The sequence below is a fragment of the Crocodylus siamensis genome, chromosome 10 (assembly GCF_052110815.1).
Source record: "Crocodylus siamensis isolate JL-2025a chromosome 10, ASM5211081v1, whole genome shotgun sequence".
Taxonomy (NCBI): domain Eukaryota; kingdom Metazoa; phylum Chordata; order Crocodylia; family Crocodylidae; genus Crocodylus; species Crocodylus siamensis.
In genome coordinates, this window is record NC_143404.1 from 71,380,974 (window position 1) to 71,401,618 (window position 20,645).

Genomic DNA, 20,645 nt, shown 5'->3' on the forward strand with positions numbered 1-20,645 from the left:
AAGCTGGAGACCAGTCATTCCAGGTGCCATCAAATCGAGGAAGAAAAATGTGTCCCGAAGTTGGATCGTACACGCTAAGAAGACCAAGTCTCCCTTTTCTACTAAGACTTAGCCATGCAGGATTATTTAAGTTGCACTCTTTATTTTAGCTGGGCACTGAGAACTGTTTAAAACAGTTTTAAAGCAGGGAAAGTAGGCTGGGATTGCCTGTGTGCTATAGCCTCTTCAGCTGTGTCTGCCAGCAAAAAATAAGGTCCTGGGGGAGAAGGGTGTGTTGTCACTTAGCACTTGCCTTGAGAGGGGAGGACTGGGAGCTTTCTTTCCACTCCTTTTTCAGCTAGATACAAGTGTATCTCTTTAAGTTCACCTTGGGTGATTTGTTTGGCTAACTTGCGGACTCGTACATCTGGAGTCCAGGTCCCTTTCCAGAAGCGTGCAGGTGTTCGGCTTTTCCTGCTGTCCTGGAAAAAAGTCCCAGGCAGGGGTCAGGACTGTATGCATGTGAAAAACAAGCAATGTGAAAAGTTGGAGACGTTGAAGTAGACTGTTGGCTGGTTCAGGAAAAAGTTTGTTGTAGTTTTCTCAAGACTCCTTTAGAAGTGGGATTTTCAAAAAAGTAATGGGTTGGGAAACTTCCGTGGTTGTAAACTGTGAAGAGCAGCATTGAAATGGCTTCTTGCTGCTTTTCAGGCTAGGCACTGATGTGCATCTCCTGACTGGGCATGGACTGCATAAAAATGGTCCAGTCTCATTTTTGCATCTCAGACCTGTTGGTTCTGCAGGGATGACTAGGAAAAGGTTTGGTCAGGGCTGTGAGATTCGGTAGGCAGAACTAGACCTGCTGAATGTAAATGTGCCATTTTGACTTTGTCCATTGTCAGAGTAGAGTTGGACTTTCAGTGCTAGACAGATAGATATTTGCTTCTTCAGTGCAGCCTTTATATCTGGGGCATTTTGGTATTGATGTTAACGCCATCAGACTTTTTGATGAACATCAGAGCAGCGGGGAATGTCCTAGGCTGTGGGTAAGTGCCGTGTTAAAGTTTTGCTGCTCAACATAACCATGGAGCTACCAGGGATTCTCTGTAGATGATACCTGTAGTAAGATAAGAGGTTACTGATTATTCAAGGAGGCTTTCCCTTCGGTCTGTAGAAGCTAAGAGGTGAGCCAGTAACGGAAAAGGCAAACTATAGAAAGTTGGTAGCAGAAGCTGGGGAAGACACTGGAGACTGAAAACGTCACGTTTTCCCATTTAACTGTGCTGAAGACTTTCATCGTGTGTTGCCAGAAACCACTCCATCCATTTCATCCACCTGCCCTTGGAGATCACCTGGTTAGCAAAGCACCTGGCTGACTGAATCCAGCTGCCCAAAAGCATTACAGCTGGGTTTTTAAAAACTCTGTTTTTCCTCTTAGATTTGTTCTGGATCTCTCAGAAACACTACCATGAAAGTGGTTTCAAGTGTCACATTGTTTTCCAGTTCCTTAGCATTTATTTGTTTGAAGTTAAAACGTGTTAGGGTGGTAAACCATTTACACTTCCATCCTGTATGGATGTATGGAAACATGAAGGTATTTTCTGCTCCTGAAAAGAGTAGCATGAGATACAGTTTGGACTACGCCTGCAGTCTATAATGGCCTTTCTCAATGCTGTTTCACACCTAATGTGAAAACAATTCTTCAGACCTCAAGTTTTCTCATTTTAATGTGCTTAACTTTTTTAGACTATATCCCTTGCCACCTCTTGCCAGAAACTGTTCTCCCCCTTCATCCTCCTCCCCATGAGGATTAACCAAGGTGCAGTCAACAAAGTACTTGACTTGCTGTTTCCAGCCTATCAAAAATACTAGCTCTCCAGTTCATTTTTTTTTATGCAGCTCAGGGTTTCCTCAGTCTTAACCATGGCACAGCCTCTTGCCTTCTGCTTCTCTCACATATTCTCAGCAGCATCACTGCTTAACATTTATACAGCAGTTGTATCTACAGCCCGGCTTGCTGTGACCGGTGCCGGACAGTTATGGAGATTTTGCTCCCATCCCCTCGCCCTTCCCAGTGCCCCTCCCTGCTGTCCCCCCCCACCTTTAACCTTGAATATTTTCCTTGTATCATAGCCCTCCTCCCATTTACTTTCTAGCCCATCACCCAGTGCATATTTTGTTGTACCTTAAGACTAAGAGGACAGGAAAAGTATCCACCTGCCTACCACAACTTTGTTCATTTCTACCTTGTACCAGTATTTTCCTTGGCAGTTAGTTCCTCCCCCCGCCACCTTCTCATCATGTGTGTTTTTTCAGAAAGCTGTTTTCATTAACAGTAATTGTGTTCCTGGCTCTGAATTGTTGCCATGGGCATCCGTGGGAGCTCTTTGGATCATCTACACAGCTGCCAAGATTTTATTTTGGACAGCTCCGCTAATAAAGCACATCCTGAGGTGTCTTGCCTTGACGATGCCGGTACATGCGGTACTTTATTTGAAGCCAACGCCAGTAACCGATGGGGCTTGGTTGACACTTCCCTTTTGGGAAGGTGACTTGGTAGTTGACAGGAACAGAGTTTCTTCTGCCCTGGTTCTGGCCAGTGTCAGAGATGCAGAACTAAAAGCACTGCTGGTTTGACTTCGGATATAATTTCCTATTACCTTGAATAACATTGCAGTTGGTGATGGGGATGCTGGGGTGTATTGGAACCCAGAAATCTTAACTGCTGTCATTTATTAACATTGAGGTTTTCTTGCAGGTTGTAACAGGAAGGCATGTAAGAATGGGAAATGACATGTCAGCCTCTTCTCCCCACTCACTTCAGTACAGACACAAGGAAGAAAGAATAGAAATAGGGAAGAACCTGCAAAACCACAACCCAGTTTTCTAAGAGAGATCATAAAGCAAGCACTTCTCAGACAGCTGTTTGCTGCTCAATAGCTTTGGAGCGGCAGGAGAACCTGGCCAATATCCTGTGGTGAATAATGATGTTAACAAAAGTTAGGGATGTGGGCAGGCTGTAGCCTCTGAATGTTTATTTTTTTTCACAGGGAGCCCTCTTATGAGGCCCAAATGATGTCCTTTCCTGTTGTTTCCCTTCAGGAATGGAGTGCTGCAATATTAGAAGGTCAGCTAGCATGTCATTTTGTTGAAGTAGCCTCAGCGCAGCAGCAGCAGCAAAGCCTGCGACAATCTTAAACCCAAACCAAAGCATTTATGTTCCTGTGCACAGGCTTGGTCTGTTTTCTATCTTTCTAATCTACCCTCTGCTCTTGGTCTGCTTTCAAGAAGGAGCCAGCACCCCGGGAGCCCCTAATATCTTTATTCCAGGCTGCAGCATTTGCTGGTGGAAATCCCGCGGAATGCTGGCTCCCAGGCCATGCCAGTTCCCACCTCTTTAATTGTTTTTACTGATGAGACTCTTTCATGATTCACTTCTGTTTTTTCTTTCCCAATAGGAAGCCAAGTCCCAGAAAGGTGTCTTCAGGCGACTGCTGACCACCGTGGTCCCCTCCTCCACCATGGCTACCCCTGATGTGAGTGTTCACATGGAGGAGGTGGTCGTGGTAACGACTCCTGACAACATGGTCGATGGCACTGGCGTGGAAGAAGTGAAAACTGTGCTAGTGACGACAAATCTATCTCAGCACGGGTAAGAAGTTGTCACCATATGTGTTTAAAAAGAACATGGGCGTAGCAGTCGCATCCCAGCAAAATACAGGGCTTGGTGTGAAAATGAGCAATTGCCCATCATCTTGCCTAGCTTGTTTCTGGTATGTTTCTTTGACAAGGCTGGACAAATTTAGTTGGGTACCATGCAGGTCAGATAGTTAGATTAGTAACCCCTGTGTCGCCTTTCTGGTGGATTATTGCCCAGAATATGCAGCTGGAAAAGCAGTTTGCCAACAGATGTTAAACTTTGGAGCACCCAACTTGGGTTAAAACTGGGCTTTAGCTGATGGTCCTGTCAATAATGTAGTTTCTGCAGTGTCAAAGGAACTGGATGAAAATGGTAGACCCATGATGCTGCTAAAACTTGGCGTCACCTTGTCTAACAGATTGTTTCCAACCCTGTTAAACCCAAATAGGATTTAATCACGGTCTGCTGCTGTCCTGAACTTTGGCAGGCCTGTAGTTGTTTTAGGAACAGATTTAAATAAGAAGAATGCTATAAATATGTTTGTGCTGCGAGGTCGGACCACATTTTTAAGTGGGAGGATCAAGGATCAGGTGCGTTTTCTGATATTGTAGCATTTGGAGTGAAAGCAAAACTAGGCCCCGGCTTGAGTTACAGGATCAGATTTTCAATCTGGTTTGGCCTTATCCATACATGCTGGCCCAAACCGAATGATAGCCCAAGTCAGTTAGAACTAAGTTTCTTTACCATAGGTAGAGTAATTTGGTTTTGTGCCATGAATGGGGATCCTAGCAGCCTTTTTACAATGTCTGTGGTTGGGAGAGGATGATGTATTCATGTCCTTGTGGTCAGGAAAACTGTCTTAGTAACATGAATGCAGCAATTGCCAGAATGTCTTAAAACCATAGCATGGTCAATGCTTGAAGGAAAAGGATTTCACTTCTCCTCCATTTGAATGGGTGGACCGGCAGCTTTAAGGACAAAAAGTCACTGCTTTATGTTGGTGAGAGGAAATGGAAGAAAAGGGCATAGGACCTGCCTTACTGTTAAATTCTATAAGGAGAACCTTTTGCTGTCCCCTAGCAAGGCTCAAACTTGCCAGAGTTTTGCTGATGTCTAGCTGGTGTCACTGTCTTTTCTCATCCTAGGAACAGTGCACGAGGGGCCCCAGCAGGCTTTCTTCTCTGGGAGCATTTACGCTTGCTTGCCACAATGCACAAAGTAGTGGGCTGAAGGAAAGAGATGGGCTTCTCATGAGCAGCAGTTAGCTGGCCATTGATCCCTCGACTGTGGAAGTATGAACTCACTGCTGAGACTTTTGCCCTTCTACTGCTGCCTTATTAATTTTACAACTGTTTATTTTAGACAGCAATGACACATTGGATTAGCTCTTAGAGGAAAGAGAGGCTCACTTGTTGTTAAGGTCTGATTTCAGATCCTACCTGTGCCCCAGACTTTGTGTAAACTTTGGATGAGTCACTTAACTGCTGCCTTTTAGCTTTCTGCCCATAACCTAGGAATGAAAGCATTTCCTACCGTATTGAGATTTTGTAGATATAAATTTCATAGATCTTACAAGATGCCAGGGCCTGTATAAATGTATAAAACCAGTTTCCATGTTAATGCAAGAATCTGTATAACATGTGCAGACACCTACAGGTGTATTGAGTCATACATCTTTTACAGTACTCTTGCTTTTAGCCTTTTCTAGGTCAGCAACCCCTTAAAATGCAATACAGTAGTTTTGGCAACTAACTGAAACAGCTGATGGTTGGGGGGGATTAAAAACTAGGTAGCTTAAGATGATCCCACAGTAATCTAATGTTAAGCAATTGAGAAATGAACTTAAAAATGTTGTAGCAGTTGCAAAGGATTTGTGCTGCAGTCCTCCAAGTGTTATGTATCAACACAACCTGCTATTGAAACACTCAGCTTTGTTGCTCAAAACCTACATTAACCAAGCCTGTGGGTCACTGTGCATTTGGGTATATTTGTTTCAGTTAATTCTCTGTATAGCTACCCACACAAACAGTATATTTATAATGAAGTGAAGAATATGTTTAGACCTGTGATCCTCAACCAGGGTGTCTTGGTGCCACGAGATCCTTTCAGGGTGCTGTGGGGTACCACACAGTGTTAGCACTGTTAGGTGTACAAAGGCTATTCACCATATGAAAACTCTGGGTTTATCTGGGACTCCATAGTGTTAAAAATATTCTGAGCATTGTGGTCTTTTTGAGGTCTTTGCAACAAAGAATTACTTTGTTATTTTTCTCCAGTAAAAAAAGAGTGAAAACGAAGAGCTGGCATTTTCCAAGGGAAGCCTTGAGTCTATTGAGGGATGCCTCAAGTCTGAAAAAAAAATTGAGAACCCTGGTTTAAATGCTGAAGTTTTCCATGTATCAGTATTTCACTTAGAATAGATTGCCCACCCCTGAACTAACTGGGTTAGCTTTTAGACTCTGCTTCCACATTCCTTTGCATGTTCCATGTTTCCTTTGACTTCATTTCTCCTAGGGGGAACTGGCAAAGCAGTTTCCATGCCAGCTTACAATGGAACTCCTCAGATGCAGAGCACACAGTGTACTGCTGCTCTGCGCGTATGGTAGGGGAATGACCATCTTCTGGCTTGAGGTGAGGTCTTCTAAACTAATTCAGTGGGGAAGCTTATGTTGCAAATCTCTGCAAAGTAACATTGCAAAAGTAGAATCAAGGGGTTCCAGGTAGATTCTCAGCGGTGCTAAATCACGCATGCCTATTTTAAACATAAATAAATTTTTTTTCTTTCTGTTTTTCATTCCTACAAGCATTCCTTGATCACAAAGTGAAGCTGGGTTCTTCTTGCTCACACATCCTTGCCCTCAACAGCACCTCAGAGACACCTGAGCCATCTCTCTGTCTTCAAATCATGCAGTCACTAACACCTCTAACTTTGTCTTTGGTGCAGCTCTACAGCTGTTATTGACTGGAGCTCAGTGGGTAATTCTGATGGAAACATGCAATGTAGAGCGAGCTGTGGATTCTGCTGTCTTCACTGTGTTGTCTTCACACCGCTAACAGGAGTGAAAAGCCATTCACCCTTTTTGGATGCTAAGCAGAGATTTTGGTCACATAGGGGGAATTTTTCTTAACTGAAAAAGAACCATTTTTATATGATGACTTTTCAGCATAGAAGTGCACGTTAAAATGAACTTCAGTCTGTGTGGGAGTGAAAGTAGGTGACTAAATCGATTCTTTATTCACTAAGCCATGTGCTCCTCATGAGGAAAGGGACCCACTGCTGTAGTATGTGCTATAGTAAAATCTTTTGTTTGCAGTGTTTGTATTTACAGTCCAGAATTTTAGTAGCAGTCTGCAGGATCCTTCTTGCCATCACATCAAGCAGTGCCAAGGGAATTGCTAATAGGTCCTTAACAATAAAAATGACAGATGTGTCACTGAAAATACCACTGGGATATAGAACGGAGCTTTGCTTTTCAAAAAACTAACAGCAGCAAACTTGGAAAGATTCTCAAATGTTGTTTTCCCCAATGTTTGAAATCCATATTTTTAAAAAATTGATACTTTCAATACAGTACTGCCTGGTCTGGTTTGGGTTCTTATTGTTCTCTGTACAGATTGACTAGCTCCATGTTCACAAAATGAAAATAGCTGGTTTACACACACAAACCACAAGCACTAAAGGACTGTTTGGTTTAATTTTCCTTGGCATTTCTATGGCTTGTTCAGGGAGCATCTTGTGTTTCCAGAACTTCTTGGGGTTTCAGCCTGTAAGAAATCCAAGGTTGTATTTACAGCTGTTTCACCAAGGTGATTCTTTATTTGAAATGATCAGAGAAGCCTGCTGGTATTTGCTTGTCCTCCTTCACAGAGGAGCATGTGTGTGCTGTTTGGACCAATCCATTCCACTCTACGTTCTCCCTCCAGCTTTGGGGCAGTGCATCAGGTTACAACGCCCATGTTATAAAAGGGTCAGCAGGGTAATGTTGTTCCTATTATTCTACCAGAACCAGCATTCAAGGTCCTTGTTATGGAACAGATTTGCCGCTGGCAGGAGCATAGCTGTTTCTCTGGCTTCCAGTTCATCCTGCTCAGTCGGGAAGATACTTCTTTTTCTTCGTCACCAATCCAGTGAGGGTGAGGAAAGGTGGATACGAGGTGTCAGCCTTACTAAAGGCAGCAGACATGCCTAATAGGTGTAAATTGGCTTTCTTCTTCTGACATCTCTTGGGTCTCTGTGTTCATTTTTTTTTTTTCCAGAGCTCTTTTCTTTTTCCTTCCAACCTAATGGATGGCACTTGCAAGCAGTGGGGTCAGTTCTTTTCCAGCTGCTTTCTTTGACAGCTCAGTGTCATTTCTGCATTAACATCCCTGATCTCTCAGGCAGCATAGCAGTCACACATGAACCTGGGAAGCTGCCGTGTAAGAAGGTCTCTCTGAGTGCTAAATACTTCTTGTTTCTAATGTGAATGCTGGCCAGGTGCCTCAGAGATCCACTTGCAGCAGTGTAACATGCTTTTGGGCGCCTGAGTGTTTCGATTTGTTTGGCGTAAGGGTGATGTTTTTTGTCCTCCTTCTTCCAAGCCTGTTCCAAATGCAGGATTATTTTCTTTACTGTTTTTAAAAAAAAAATCTTTTCTGGTTCACATCTCAAAAACCAGTAGCAGGTAATTCTAGAAAGTGGGTGAGAGATGCTAAAATTTCTTCAGTCCCAAGCAGGGATCAGTTCTTCTGGGCTTTAGGGTACATGCGATGAAGAGAGTCTGTTGTTTTAATGAGACACCCAAAGGCCTGTGTGCTGTCTGCCTACCACTGCCGGACCTGCTGGATTTTGGGGCACCTGAATTAAAGCTGAAGGATAAGGGCTGCAGCCATTGCAGAGGGACGATAACCTGCCCCAGGGACTCATTTTTAGATCTGGAAGGCTGCCACTGCAGGGGCTCCCTTTCCATTCTTGGGAGATGCCGTCGTTCTTTTGGCTTCTGCTTCATCCAGTCTCATTTTCCATCCCCGGCTGGAATGGGAGATGGGAGCGGCTGAGGAACATGAGTTCAGAGCGTCCTGCTTTCACAGCCTTGCCTACAAAATAGTCTCTGAAATTGGCTCCTGTCCTACGTGGCATATTAAAAATAAAGATACCCACTAATGGTCATCTTGAAACAAACAGGATTCTGGATGGAGACATTTTTCTAATGCTCTCTTGGGTTTATCGTTGCTCTGTGAACCCAGCCAGGACCTGGAGCATATGAACATATTAATTGTTCATCGTCTAAAGGCCTGGTTAGTAAATGCAGGGGACAGTGCACATTGACAGGGCCCAGCAATTCACATGTTCCATTTCTCAGCACGTGAGAGCAGGCGCGGGGTGGAAGCTGGTACTGCAGCTTACATTTTACAGCAGCTCAGACTGCAGTTAGCAACAGCTTGCATCTCTGAACCATGGCCACTGGCCTACACATTTAATTAGAGATGCTTCTGTGCCTTTTATTTGTGGTGGAGACTGCGCTCTGCTTCCCATGCTAGGTAAAACCATTGAGAAGGAGGACATGAGCCCAGCACTCCACGGACACTTAATTTTCTTTTTCTCCCCTGTCATCTGGTTTATGGATCCTCCTGGGGAGAAACTTGAGAGGGATCCTGTCTGACGACACGTGAGCAGCATTGCCTCCCACGACTTTGTCATGGCAACCAGCTAGTTCAGAGATTTGTATGGAGGGACACACTGCCGTGGCTGGAAAGATGTGTCTGCATGCTCTCCCTCCCCACCCACCCATTTCTACCAGCTTGCAGAGTCTGTCTGCATCTGCTCAGGAAAGCCAGCTGCAGGGGAAGCGGGGGGAGACAGAGTACTGTGTGAGAGATGCTGTACTCCTTCAAATGCCTTTTTTTCACCTAATTAAACCTCTGTAGGACACGCAGACTTTTACCAGAGCTTTGGCAGTGCCTTGCATTTGTTTCTCAAAGAATTTTCCAAGTTAGGAGTTTGGGCAGGACTAGTTTTTCCTGCTCAAAACCAGCACTAAAATTAATAGGAGGTGAAGTGAGCAAAGCAGATGGGTCTCGCACCGGATACCCTCCTGTACAAAGACTGGTGGAAGCTCTGACATTGGTGGAGTTACTCCTGATTCACAGCAGTGAGAACAAAATCAGAATCAGGCCCATGACATGCCGGTGCTCTGCATTCAGGAGAAGGCTTCTCTCTCTCTCTCTGCCTCTGTCTCTCTAGGCAGCTCGACAGGATGGGTCTATCTGAAATGGCATGAATGGATGAATTTACCAGATTGATAGGGAAGGAATCATGTGGCAGGCTGGTGAAGCATCAAGTTAAAGTTCTTCCTTCTTCTACTTGTGTTAGATCCTTGCTGCTCAAATGTCTGTCCCCAAGTGCCTCAACTCAGCATCGTAGATTTGCAGGCTGCCGTATGCCCAGCAAGTCCACAGGAAAGTGTAGCAACGTAGCTTGGGAGGAAAATGCTTACAGAGGTGGGGGTGGGAACATGGCTTACAAGCCTGGGTTTTGCAGGTGTTATAGCTAAGCAAGTTGGCCTGGTTGCAGTTATGATCCAGAACACAGGGGGTTGCAAACCACTCGAGGTTCCACTTTAGAAACACATTGATACCATCTCCCTCCTTTTATTTCCGTGCTCACTAGCCTACTTCATTTCCAGCATTCTTTGGCTTGTTGAACTGTAGCAGTAAATTGTCAGGGTTGGCTTTTTCATGGGCTTTCCTTCAGCTGTGCCAAGAGTGACCTTGCTTCTTCAAGGCAGAAACACTACGGAAGAGTTAGGTTTTTTATTTTTCTCACTTGCCTCGTGCTTCTCACACAAGGTCCCTTATCTCTGTACTGCAGAAGCACTTTGCTCGGTGGGTGGAAGAGAGAGCAATGTCTCAAGGCTGCAGTTCCACCCTGCAGACATCTACTGAGAAGTCAGAAGGGAAAAACCGGTTGCTCCTGAACTTGCTTTGTCTGTGTAGCTCTGCTTTGTGGAATCTGCGGGCAGCCAGTGAAACACAAGACTGCTCATTTTAATATACCGCCTGGTCCTCGAGCAGGCCAGACTCTCTATTTACATTCTCCATCGACTCTTGTTCAGGGCACAGGGTTCGTATAGAGCAGAAGTACTGGAATGCCAGGAAAACCATCATTTTCCCACTGTAGGACTCCAGAGTGGTGTAGGGAGTTTGCTGCAGTAATTAGACTGGGTCTCTGCCAGGAAAATGCAAATGCACATCCACAAGAGGCAGCCGTGCACACTAATATCCAGAGCCAGTGAGATTGCACAGATGTAGTCCACTGAGAAGCCAGCATGGAGAGATGGTGTAGAGCGACATGTAGATCATTGATACTATGCGTTAACTGAGCTTGCGGCAACATCGTCTGTGTGAAATGAAGAAATATTTACAGTCCAAAACAGCCTAAGCATGTGTCATATTTATGTATATTCTTAAAAACAATGCTCCTTTGAATAGTCTACTTTTGATGTACTCTGCTATTGCAGGCCAGGGACTAGAGAGAGGGTATAGAAGCCATGCAGAGCCGTTTGTCTGTCTTTCCATTAGCAATTGCCACAAGGTAGGCTTTCTTCCTATTGTAAGGCAGGAAAGAGACAAGTTCTTGATACATTTCTTTAATTAGCTGTTTGCCTCTGCCTGCAGTATCTTTTAGTATACAGACACAGTTTGTAAGACAGCAGGCAGTTGGAGCTCTTAGGGTACATGGGAATGCTGTAAAATGCACATCTCCGTTTATGGGTTTGCTTGGTTTTTCTTTTTGTTTTTTTAGCAGATCTTTAGTAGAGCAGTCTCAATGGCAGAAAGACGGGAGAAATTGGTACCCAGTAGTGGTAAATGGGATAGCAGTCTCTGCTTTAATTTCTTCTTCAAGTGATTGGGCATGGGAAGAGGAACAGCCAGAAGTAAGCTGTTCTCCCTTCAAATATCACTGTGCCTTTTAAGGGAATTTCTCTGCTTCAGCCCTCTGCATAACTGTTCTGAAATCAGGGGTGCCAAGTGTGTTTTCCTTGTTCTCTTTAAATCAGAACCTCTAAGTATTCACTTTCCAATATGAGTGTGCACCCACTTTGCCCTCCTTGCAACCAAGCACTGTATTGGGGGGTAACCTAAAGCTTTAGAGCTGTGGCAGACATCTCTTAAGCCAGAGGTAAATATGAAAGATATGGCAGGAAGAGAGGTAGTGAACTCCAGGAAAGCCAGCATCCCCTGTTACCTCTACCAGCGGTTGGGAAGTTGTAGGCTGGGTGAGATTTCTACCACAGGGCTGTCAATAGCCCCTGCTGGGAGGTTCTGTCTGCATATTGGCTTATGCCTAATAGGAGAAATGGAAGCTATAACTTCCACTAGCTGTAGGAGAGAAGATCTCTCCGCCAGAGCCTTCCCGTGGTCCCAGCGTAGGTTGGTTTTGGCTCCTTTCTCCAGGCCTCCTTTTCTTCAAGTGCTTCTGTCCCACGCAAACCATCGCCCTGCAACAGTGTTGGTGTCCTGCTGCCTGCAGCTTACTAGATAAAAGCAGTGAAGTTGAGTTTTTTTTGTTTCTCTGTACTTCTGGGGTTTGACAAAAGCTGAGTGGCAGCAGGCCCTGGAGCTGTCTGCAGACAAGGAAGGCAGGCTGTCAGTTTGTCCCTGGTTTACATTCGCCAAGTTACCTTAACAATCATAAAGGCTGAACACAATTTAAATAAATCTTAAAGTCTTTATCCATTCAGGTTTATATCCCCTGTGCTGGTTAGGTGCACAGATTATTCAGGTCCTTACTTGGTCTGCCAGTGTGGTCAGGGTCAAACTATATTCTAGCCTAGCTAAGAATCCTCCTAACCTAGATGCCCCCTGGCATAAAAGTCAGTAAAGCAGGAGGTATAACATGATTTGATTTCATTCATCTGCTAGTATAACCCCAGCAACCAACTTTTAAAACACATGCACACCCTTAAAAGTCTCATGGCATCTCAGGGTGGCACGGCAGTCTGGTTGAGAATCACTGTTCTAAGGAAGTACTGCACTGGTTATGCTGCCCTCCCAGTTCCTATTTCTGAGTACCGTAGAACCATAAAGGAGACCTGTTGGGTCATCCCCACCCAAAAGAAGATCAATTGTTTTCCTACTGATTTTCCTTGGGATTCTTTTTTGAAGAAACTGCAAGTGTCTGGGAGAAACTTCAGAACAGCAGTTTGCTCTAGATTTCTATTGTACTAACAGAAGACTAATTCTTTACTTGGGAAGGGAAATAGTCAGGTATGAGCATGGCAGGGAGTTGCAGCCCTAGCCTGCAAATTTTAAAACTAAATAAGGAAATGAAAGTTCAGCTCCTGCCAATGAGTCCTGGTTAAAGAAAGGTTTTCCTGTCTAGGAATTACTGGGATGCCCTTGGCTTACAGGGAAGTGTGTTGTTAATGACCTTTGAGGTGGGGTTCACTCCACCGATCACAAATGGGGTGCTTAATTTTGTGCATTTGGCTCTCTTACCAGTGGTGACCTAAATGAAGACACCCTGGAGTCGGAAAATGCAGCTGCTGCAGCTGCAGCTGCCTTCACAGCATCTGCACACCTGAAAGAAGCCGTTTTAGGTAGGTTCAGTGTACTGCATTGACCTTTACTGCTGACTGCCTTGCATCTGACTTGGCAGCTTCAGCAGGTCTGCTGCTTGAGGCACAGAGTGCTACATCTCTACGTGGCACAGCTGCCTGGGAGCATGTGCCAGTGACAGCAAGAGCTCAGCAACTTCCTTGCTGATGATGAACTGATGTCGTCTGGAGCAGATCCTGTTTTCACTTCTTCCCTGTAGGTATCACTAGTGCTTATATATTCTCAACTGAAACACGACTGAGGTCAAACAGTCGTGCCCCTTAATTGCAAATGGGGCTCCTGGGAGTTGTTATGCTTGAGATGCAATTAACCAATTAACATTCAGAAAAATAATGGTGCTGCAGAACAGGAAACCAGCCACAAAAATATTCCACAAAATATGTGCAGTATTTTTGTGGCTGGTTTCCACTGAAACTTAAATGGAACGCGTGACCGAGTGCAGTCCATACAATCTGATGCAGTTGCATGGCAGGGCTTGGTTGGCAGCTTCTCCATGTCAGCAGGTTGAACAAGCCTGTACCCTGCTGTTTGCATGGTGCCAGTTGAGTGGAACTTATCAGCTGCATCAGGGTACTAGGTTATGGAGAGCTTCCTGTGACTTGGCTTGTTGACTGCCCTGCTCCACAGCTCCCAAGGAGCTGCAGAGAAAGGCACTTGACACATCCTAGCCACCGGAACCCTGGGATTGGGTTGGAACGCAGGATTATATGTGGTTTTCTAACATCCCTGACACAAAGGATCCCAGGAATGGGGAATCTTTTTTGGATCCTAGGGCCTTTTTCTGACATCCTGGTGCATGGGGCCCTGGGACTGGCCCCTGTGTGGTCTTGGGGCTGGGATCCATAATCAGCTGATTATCAGTGCCAGCTCCAGGCTGCATTTGTTCATTCAAGGCTGTGGGTAACTGGCTTTCAACTTCCTGGTGTAGGGGTAGCCTGGGATCCTCCTGCACTGGCAAGTAGTGATGAAACAATTGGGATCAGATCTCTGATCCCAAAATCCCACGTTCTGCCATGCATGTGCAACGTGGCTGGAGGTACAGTTGTTGGGATGGGGGATCAGACCCCATCTTGCCATTACATGAATGTGTGCCAGAGGCTGGAGAGACACTAAGGCAGGAGAGAAGGTGAATAAGGAGAGTAGGGATGTGCATTTCCTGGAATGCTGCTGCCCTCTCCTGGTTTAGATGGGGATTGTTTGACTTCAGTCATTCAATCTACCTTCACATTTGTCCATAGTTCAGCCATGGAGTCAGACTCTCTGTGGTTTGTTTGTCTGTGTCACAGAATTACAGATTCCAGATACAAGAATAAGGTGAATTTATGGATTAAGATTGTAGTGATGTCACCCTACTGGGGTGCACTGGCCTCAGGGGGATAAAACCACCTGTTCTGGACAGCCTCCCTATGCCTTGCCAGCCCCTTCAGTAAATGGATGAACTTGTTCTGATATATAAAAATTGTGATTCTCAAACCCTTCCCGGTCACTGTAATCAAGTATGGGAGCTTGCGCTTGGACACTGGGGTTTTTCTGTCTTGTAGCTCTCATTTTAGTGGCATGGCTCAAATGTGGGTGGGAAATTTTAACCAACCTGAGCTGAAAATAGGTTTGGATGTGTTTAGATTTGTAAAAGACAGAGGGTGGGTTAGCTGCTTAAGTCCTTTCTTGAAACCAGTGGAAGAACTGCGTGCCATGAAGAGACACTCGCACCATAAAGAAGTGTGTGAATATATAATCAGCCTAAAACATTTCCTTCTGCAGTTCCTGTGAAGAACCAAACTTTCAGTCATGGCCACTGCATTTGCAGGGTTTTGTTTTGGGGTTTTTTGCGCCTTTAGCTGCCTGGACTTGCAAAACAGGCATGTTCTCATTATGGTTGAGCAGGTTGATCCTTTGGGTTCTTAGGGCTAGAGACTGGCTAAAAACTTGGTGCAGGTGCCCAGATTTGTTGCCTGCCTTTTCTTCTTGCTTCTGGGCACTAAAACACCACTGCAAGGCATCTTTAACTCTTGATGTTAATTGCTGATTGTAACTCGTTTTTCCTTTTGGCCCTTCCCCTCCTCTCTCTCCCTCCCCACCCTCATTCCCTGTGAGAAGTGAAGATGGCTGAAGAGGAAGACAGCTTGGAAGCAGAGATTGTTTATCCCATCACCTGTGGAGACAGTAAAGCCAACCTGATATGGAGGAAGTTTGTGTGCCCCGGTATCAATGTGAAGTGTGTGCAGGTGAGGACGTCCATAAGAAAGGGCAGGATTCACGTTCATCAGGCACCCTCCTTACTTAGGAAGGAGAAAAATTTGCATGGAATCCAGAATTCCAGTTTTCTTTCTGTGGGCATTACTCTACCTGTCTGTTAAGCCCTCTCCAGATGTGTTCATGATACGGTGCTAGGGGGGAGGAGGATTGAAAACTATTTCCGGCACCATTGCTATCTTGCTCTCCACAGTTGTGGTTCATAGAGGAGCTGAACAGCTCTGGTTGGACTTTCAACTTCTGCTGGTCTGCTGTGGAGTCATTCTCTAAAACCTGGACTCTGGTTACCTGTTCAGTTTGGAAGGTGTTGTAAACACAATAGAAAGCAGTGTTTCCTTTTGGGTTGTACTGCAGGAGAGCCTTGTAGAGGATGCCTCCTTCCCCTACAAGAGGTGGAGTCTTTGCATGTCTCCTCTCCAAAGCAAAGAGCAAAAACTAAGGTAGATCAGTTCCTCCTGTTCCCTGAAACCCACCTTCTCTTTGCATGCGGCCCCTATGCCTGTTAGAGTACGGTGGTTCCTAACGCACACCAGTTAGGAGATCAGATTAACACAGCCTCCTGTCACCCCACAGAAAGATGGGACCCAGCTCTGGGAAGCCCCAGCAGAAATTGCCATCAAAGTTTTAATAAAAGATGACAACAGAACTTGGGAGGGATGATTATGAGGTGCAAGGCTTTGTAGCTCCAGGTGACTAGTTCAGAGTCACTCTGGCCAACAGTGAGGGGCAGATCATCAGATGGCTATTGCATCATCAGATGGCTATCCCGTGCTAATAGTTTAATAGGTTCTCTGCATGGCATCATAGAAGCCATTTCTGGAGTTGGCACAAGTTACTAGGCTTGCTGGAGAACCATGCAGAGACTGAAAACTGAATAGGCTTTGAGGTTGAACCTTTATCTCCTCTTCCCTCCAAGATAGTTGTGACTCTTTATAGGGATGCCTGTTGGGCAGCATGCTCTGAGGAGGATAGTGGTGGGTGGGACAATGTTTCTCACAGCTAGCCTGTCCAATGGTTAGTTGGAGGAAACACAAGCTGAATTAAAGCTGGGGCAGCAGGAGCACGTGGTGGGGGGGCAGTGTGTTGTGATGCTAACTATACTTTGCCCAAAACGCATCAGGAAGACCTGCCTGATGCAGCCTGGTTCACACAGGGCTAGGCAATGACTCGTAAATAATTTCTGACAAAGGTTTTTGTTAGCATAAAAATAATTTCTTGGTGAGTAATTGTTCACTGAGAATGGGGCTGACCCACAGAGTTCAGTCAGACAGGGAAGTTTGGAACAGGAACTCATCTTAATTTTAAGTCTTCAACTTTGGCCATGAGATCAGTCCTGCTCTGCTGCCAGGTGCCAGGCTAAACACTGTTTCTGCTACCAGGCTTCCTGTCTATCTACCTTCTCACAGGGAGTGGGTCTTCATTTTCAGGCTGTCACACCCTGTTGTGTTTCTTCCTTTTGCAGTATGACAATCGCCTTATTAGTCCCAAAGAGTTCGTCCACTTGGCAGGCAAGTCCACCCTGAAGGACTGGAAGCGAGCAATCCGGATGAATGGGATCATGCTAAGGTCAGTGCTCTTGCCTGTTTGTATGTGTGCAGGAGCAGCCACAAGCGCTCCTTCATAGGACCAAGCAGCAGAATGCAGGTGCCACACTACTGAATGGATGTGTGTCATGGAACATTTGTCCCAACCACAGTCTGTCTGTCCAGTGCTCCACTTCATATCAAATGTTTCCCCATTGCTGCTAGTGGAAACAGCTCCACTTCCGCTTTCCAGTGCTCCACTTCATATCAAATGTGTCCCCTTCCTCTGGCAGCAGTGTGGAAGGGAGCTACCCTGGGACTGGAGCACAGGCATTGTTTAACAGCCACAGAGCAACAGTACTTACCAGGATAGAAAAGGAACTGGGGAATACTGTCAGTTTGGAAACAGAGGGGCAGTTGGGGAAGATAAAATGGTCACCTCCTGATTTACAGCTTGACTAGAATTGAGATCCCATCTTCCACATCCTGCTGCACGATCTGTAATGGCCACAGGTGGTCAGGCTGTGTTCTTTACATCATCTGTGACAGAGTCCCTGTGCCAGGCATGCTCTTCTATGGCTTTGCTTCATTGCTGATTTAGAGCACAGAATGCACACATTCAATCAGCTTTTCCTACCGTGTGAGATCCGAGCCCATCCGAGCACACTCTCTGCTGCAATACTTCTGTCCTAAATCAAGGTTTTATACCTAATGCTTATTTGTGCCTTCATCTTTTCTGGACTGGACTACAGGAATTCCCTTCTTCATAGCCTTCTCAAGCAACAGCTCTGGACCTCAGTCTAACTAAAATGTATTCCTTTGCCACTAGCCAGAAGCACAAGAACCTCTCCCCCTCCCTGGTATTGTCTGCGTCTCCATAGCCTTTTCACAGAACAGAGTTATATTCTCCCACTGAGCTCCTGCAGTAACACAAGCTGCTCTTGTTTTCTTTTTTTAATCCGCTTCTAACACCTTGGCAGATGCTGCACAGTAAGCCTTCGTTTTGGCAGGGCAAGTCTTCTGAGGGATGAAACCTGTGCAAAGAATGCATGAAGGCGGGCAAAGCAGCCTACTTGGCAATGGGGCCCAGAAATCCAGAGCATCGGCTCTACTTGGCAGAGGCTGAGAGTGCTCTGGAGGCAGCTTGCCCCAGAAGGCCATTCCTTCATCCACCTCTTCTGCTTCCAAACAGAGGTGTGTCCAGGCCTTCGGGTGGAGGGAGGATGTCCCACTTCTTTCTTTGCCTCAAGCACCTGTAGTATTTTCACTTCTAGCTGCTGGCCATTCTCCTCCCTCCGCAAGGAGGACCTGGAGATTCGTTCCATCCAGTAACAGTGCTTGGTCAAAATGAAGTTTGCATCCCTGCTGCTGAAGGGTCCGTGCAGAGGAGGGTTTGACTACCTTTGTGCTCAGCCTGACTGTGCACCTCCTTGTACAAAGCCAGACTCTGCAGAAGAGCTGAAACTGTGTTGCATGTAAGAGCTAGGTAGAAGGCTGAACCCAGCTCACCTGCACACTGGAGCTCTGCAGTGCTTCTCTTCACCATACTGTGCAAGAAGAGCAAGTGCAGAATACAGCCTGTACACATCTAGGCAGAATCTCCAAGGGCTGTTATAATGATGAGTGTTTGTGGGATGTTGTTGGCCAGTCAGGCATGTGGAACACTGCTTCTTAGGGTTGCCATCCAGCATCGTCTTCTTCCTCCAGCCTCTATCACAGGATCACTTCTGGGGAAGAATTGTCTTCTCAGCTTTGCTCTGCATTGCTTCGTCATAGCTGCTTTGTGCACTTCAGACCTTCCAAACACCAAACCTCTTTTCAAGTGACAGTTTCTCTAAGCTCCTGGCTGGAATGTCCGGGGGGGAGGCTCTGCATCGATCCTAATGCCATCGTGTGGAAGTACTCATTTTCCCTGGAGCTGTTCAGGTGCAGTGCTTGGACATCTTGGTAGTGATAGCCCTGTTCCAGATGATTGCATGCATGCTTGGCTCTGGCGTACTAGTGCCTCTTGATGGCACTAACTTTACTTCTCACCATGGTAACTGTGTCCAGTTTGACTTTTCTGTATTAAAAAAGCACCAATATACATATGTGTTCAAAATGCAACCCCAGGTACTGTCATGGTGCTGGTGATATCCAGCATGCACATGCTTTATTAAGCATGGTTCCTGCGTGGCCCTCGAGACATATCCCAATATATGAAAATTTAGCCCATTTGGAGAAAGAGCTGTGGTTTCCAGCATGCGTTTTCTTTGATACTCCTAGGTATTTTCAGTGGCCTACTATTTCAAGATTCTTTATGGGTACCTACATCCTGTTTCTTTCAGCCTCAGTTTGATCCACTTAGGTATGTGGAAGAGTATTCTTACATCAGGTAGTTCAGATGTCTTTTCTGTTAGTCTATCAGGTTTGGAGAGGAATTGTTTCACTTCCATGGGGTTAAATAATGAACTCCTGTTCCAAGGGGCTTATTCTCAGTGGGTCTTTATCATGTCTTCTCACTGTTGATATGCATTTCCACAAGCATGCATGTGCGTGCACATAGATCATGGATTCTCTTGGTGTGAACAGAGTTTTTTCACGCACCTAACTAATCATCTACACCTGTTAAAGCTCACATGCATCAAAGCAGTTGAGTGTTTGAAAACTGGGCCCACCACTTTCTTTTCTGGAGAAGAAGTCCCTTCTTGGTCCCAGTACCCTGTTAGACTCTTACTGTGAGACTTTCTGTTTGTTGTACGTTACATGCGAGAATGAGACAAAGTGCCTCCTGTTGGGCAGTATGAGAGCCTCCGAAATGAAATGATTTTTTTATCTCCATCCAGGCTCCTGACTTCCTATGTCCACTTTGCTTTGCTAATTCTTTGATAATTGCAACAGTAAATAAGGAGGACAGCAGGGTACATGTTTTATTCCTCATCCTCTCTACTGAGTAATCTTTCCTTCTAATGCAGATGTCTGAAGGTTTACCAGAGACACCTTGTTATACAGCTGCCTCTACCTTCCCATTTCTCACAAAGGTCATTCTTTGACCAGCTTCCAAGCCAGAGCACTCTAGTACTCTTCTTGATGACCACTGTTTTTTCTCCCCTTCTCCCTGTCAGCAGATTTTTGACTCAGTAACTTCTTACTTTCATTTATGGTTGTTAGCTTAGTTAATGCTGCCTTTAGGATTAACTAATACAGGAAGATCCATTGCCTCTGCCAGACCTTTGCTGGCTTTGGTAATAGGAGCCTAAGGTTCCTTCTGCAACTTACTTTTCTGCAGGGCAGTCCTGTTTTCTTGCTCTTGCTCCCTGTTCACCATACCACTCAGAATCATCTTAACATTAAGGGAAAGGAACGGCAGGAGGATGATCACAAGGACTGGAAAGACTGTGTGTGTGGATTGTAGTTAAAAGCTTCAGAGTGGCAGCTGCTTTTTGGCGAGCTGCATCAGTTCTATTGGTGCCAGTATATATACCTGTGTTCACTCCTTGTACTGCAGGAGGATCATGGACTCTGGGGAGCTGGATTTCTACCAGCATACCAAGGTCTGTTCGAACACCTGCCGCAGCACTAAGATTGACCTGACTGGAGCCAGGGTGTCCCTGACCAGCCAGACATCAACGGAGTATTTTCCTCTCACTCCTGCCTCTGCAGATGGTATG

General features: G+C 45.5%; 1 protein-coding gene across 6 annotated transcripts in view; it reads left to right on the plus strand.

Moving 5' to 3' along the window:
• Positions 1-20,645, plus strand: part of GMEB2 (glucocorticoid modulatory element binding protein 2) — a 32,744-nt gene that overhangs the window by 5,120 nt on the left and 6,979 nt on the right. For 2 of the 6 annotated variants that reach the window (XM_090064419.1, XM_090064413.1), the window contains exons 2-6: positions 3,438-3,631; positions 13,103-13,200; positions 15,317-15,444; positions 16,935-17,038; positions 20,483-20,640. In XM_090064419.1, the coding sequence (XP_089920545.1) occupies positions 3,501-3,631; positions 13,103-13,200; positions 15,317-15,444; positions 16,935-17,038; positions 20,483-20,640 (619 nt within the window). In that variant the 5' untranslated portion in view covers positions 3,438-3,500. Of the gene's footprint in view, positions 1-3,437; positions 3,632-4,764; positions 4,912-6,133; positions 6,251-13,102; positions 13,201-15,316; positions 15,445-16,934; positions 17,039-20,482; positions 20,641-20,645 lie in introns of those variants that run through there. The other 4 variants (XM_090064414.1, XM_090064417.1, XM_090064415.1 and 1 more) reach the window with 4 other exon arrangements.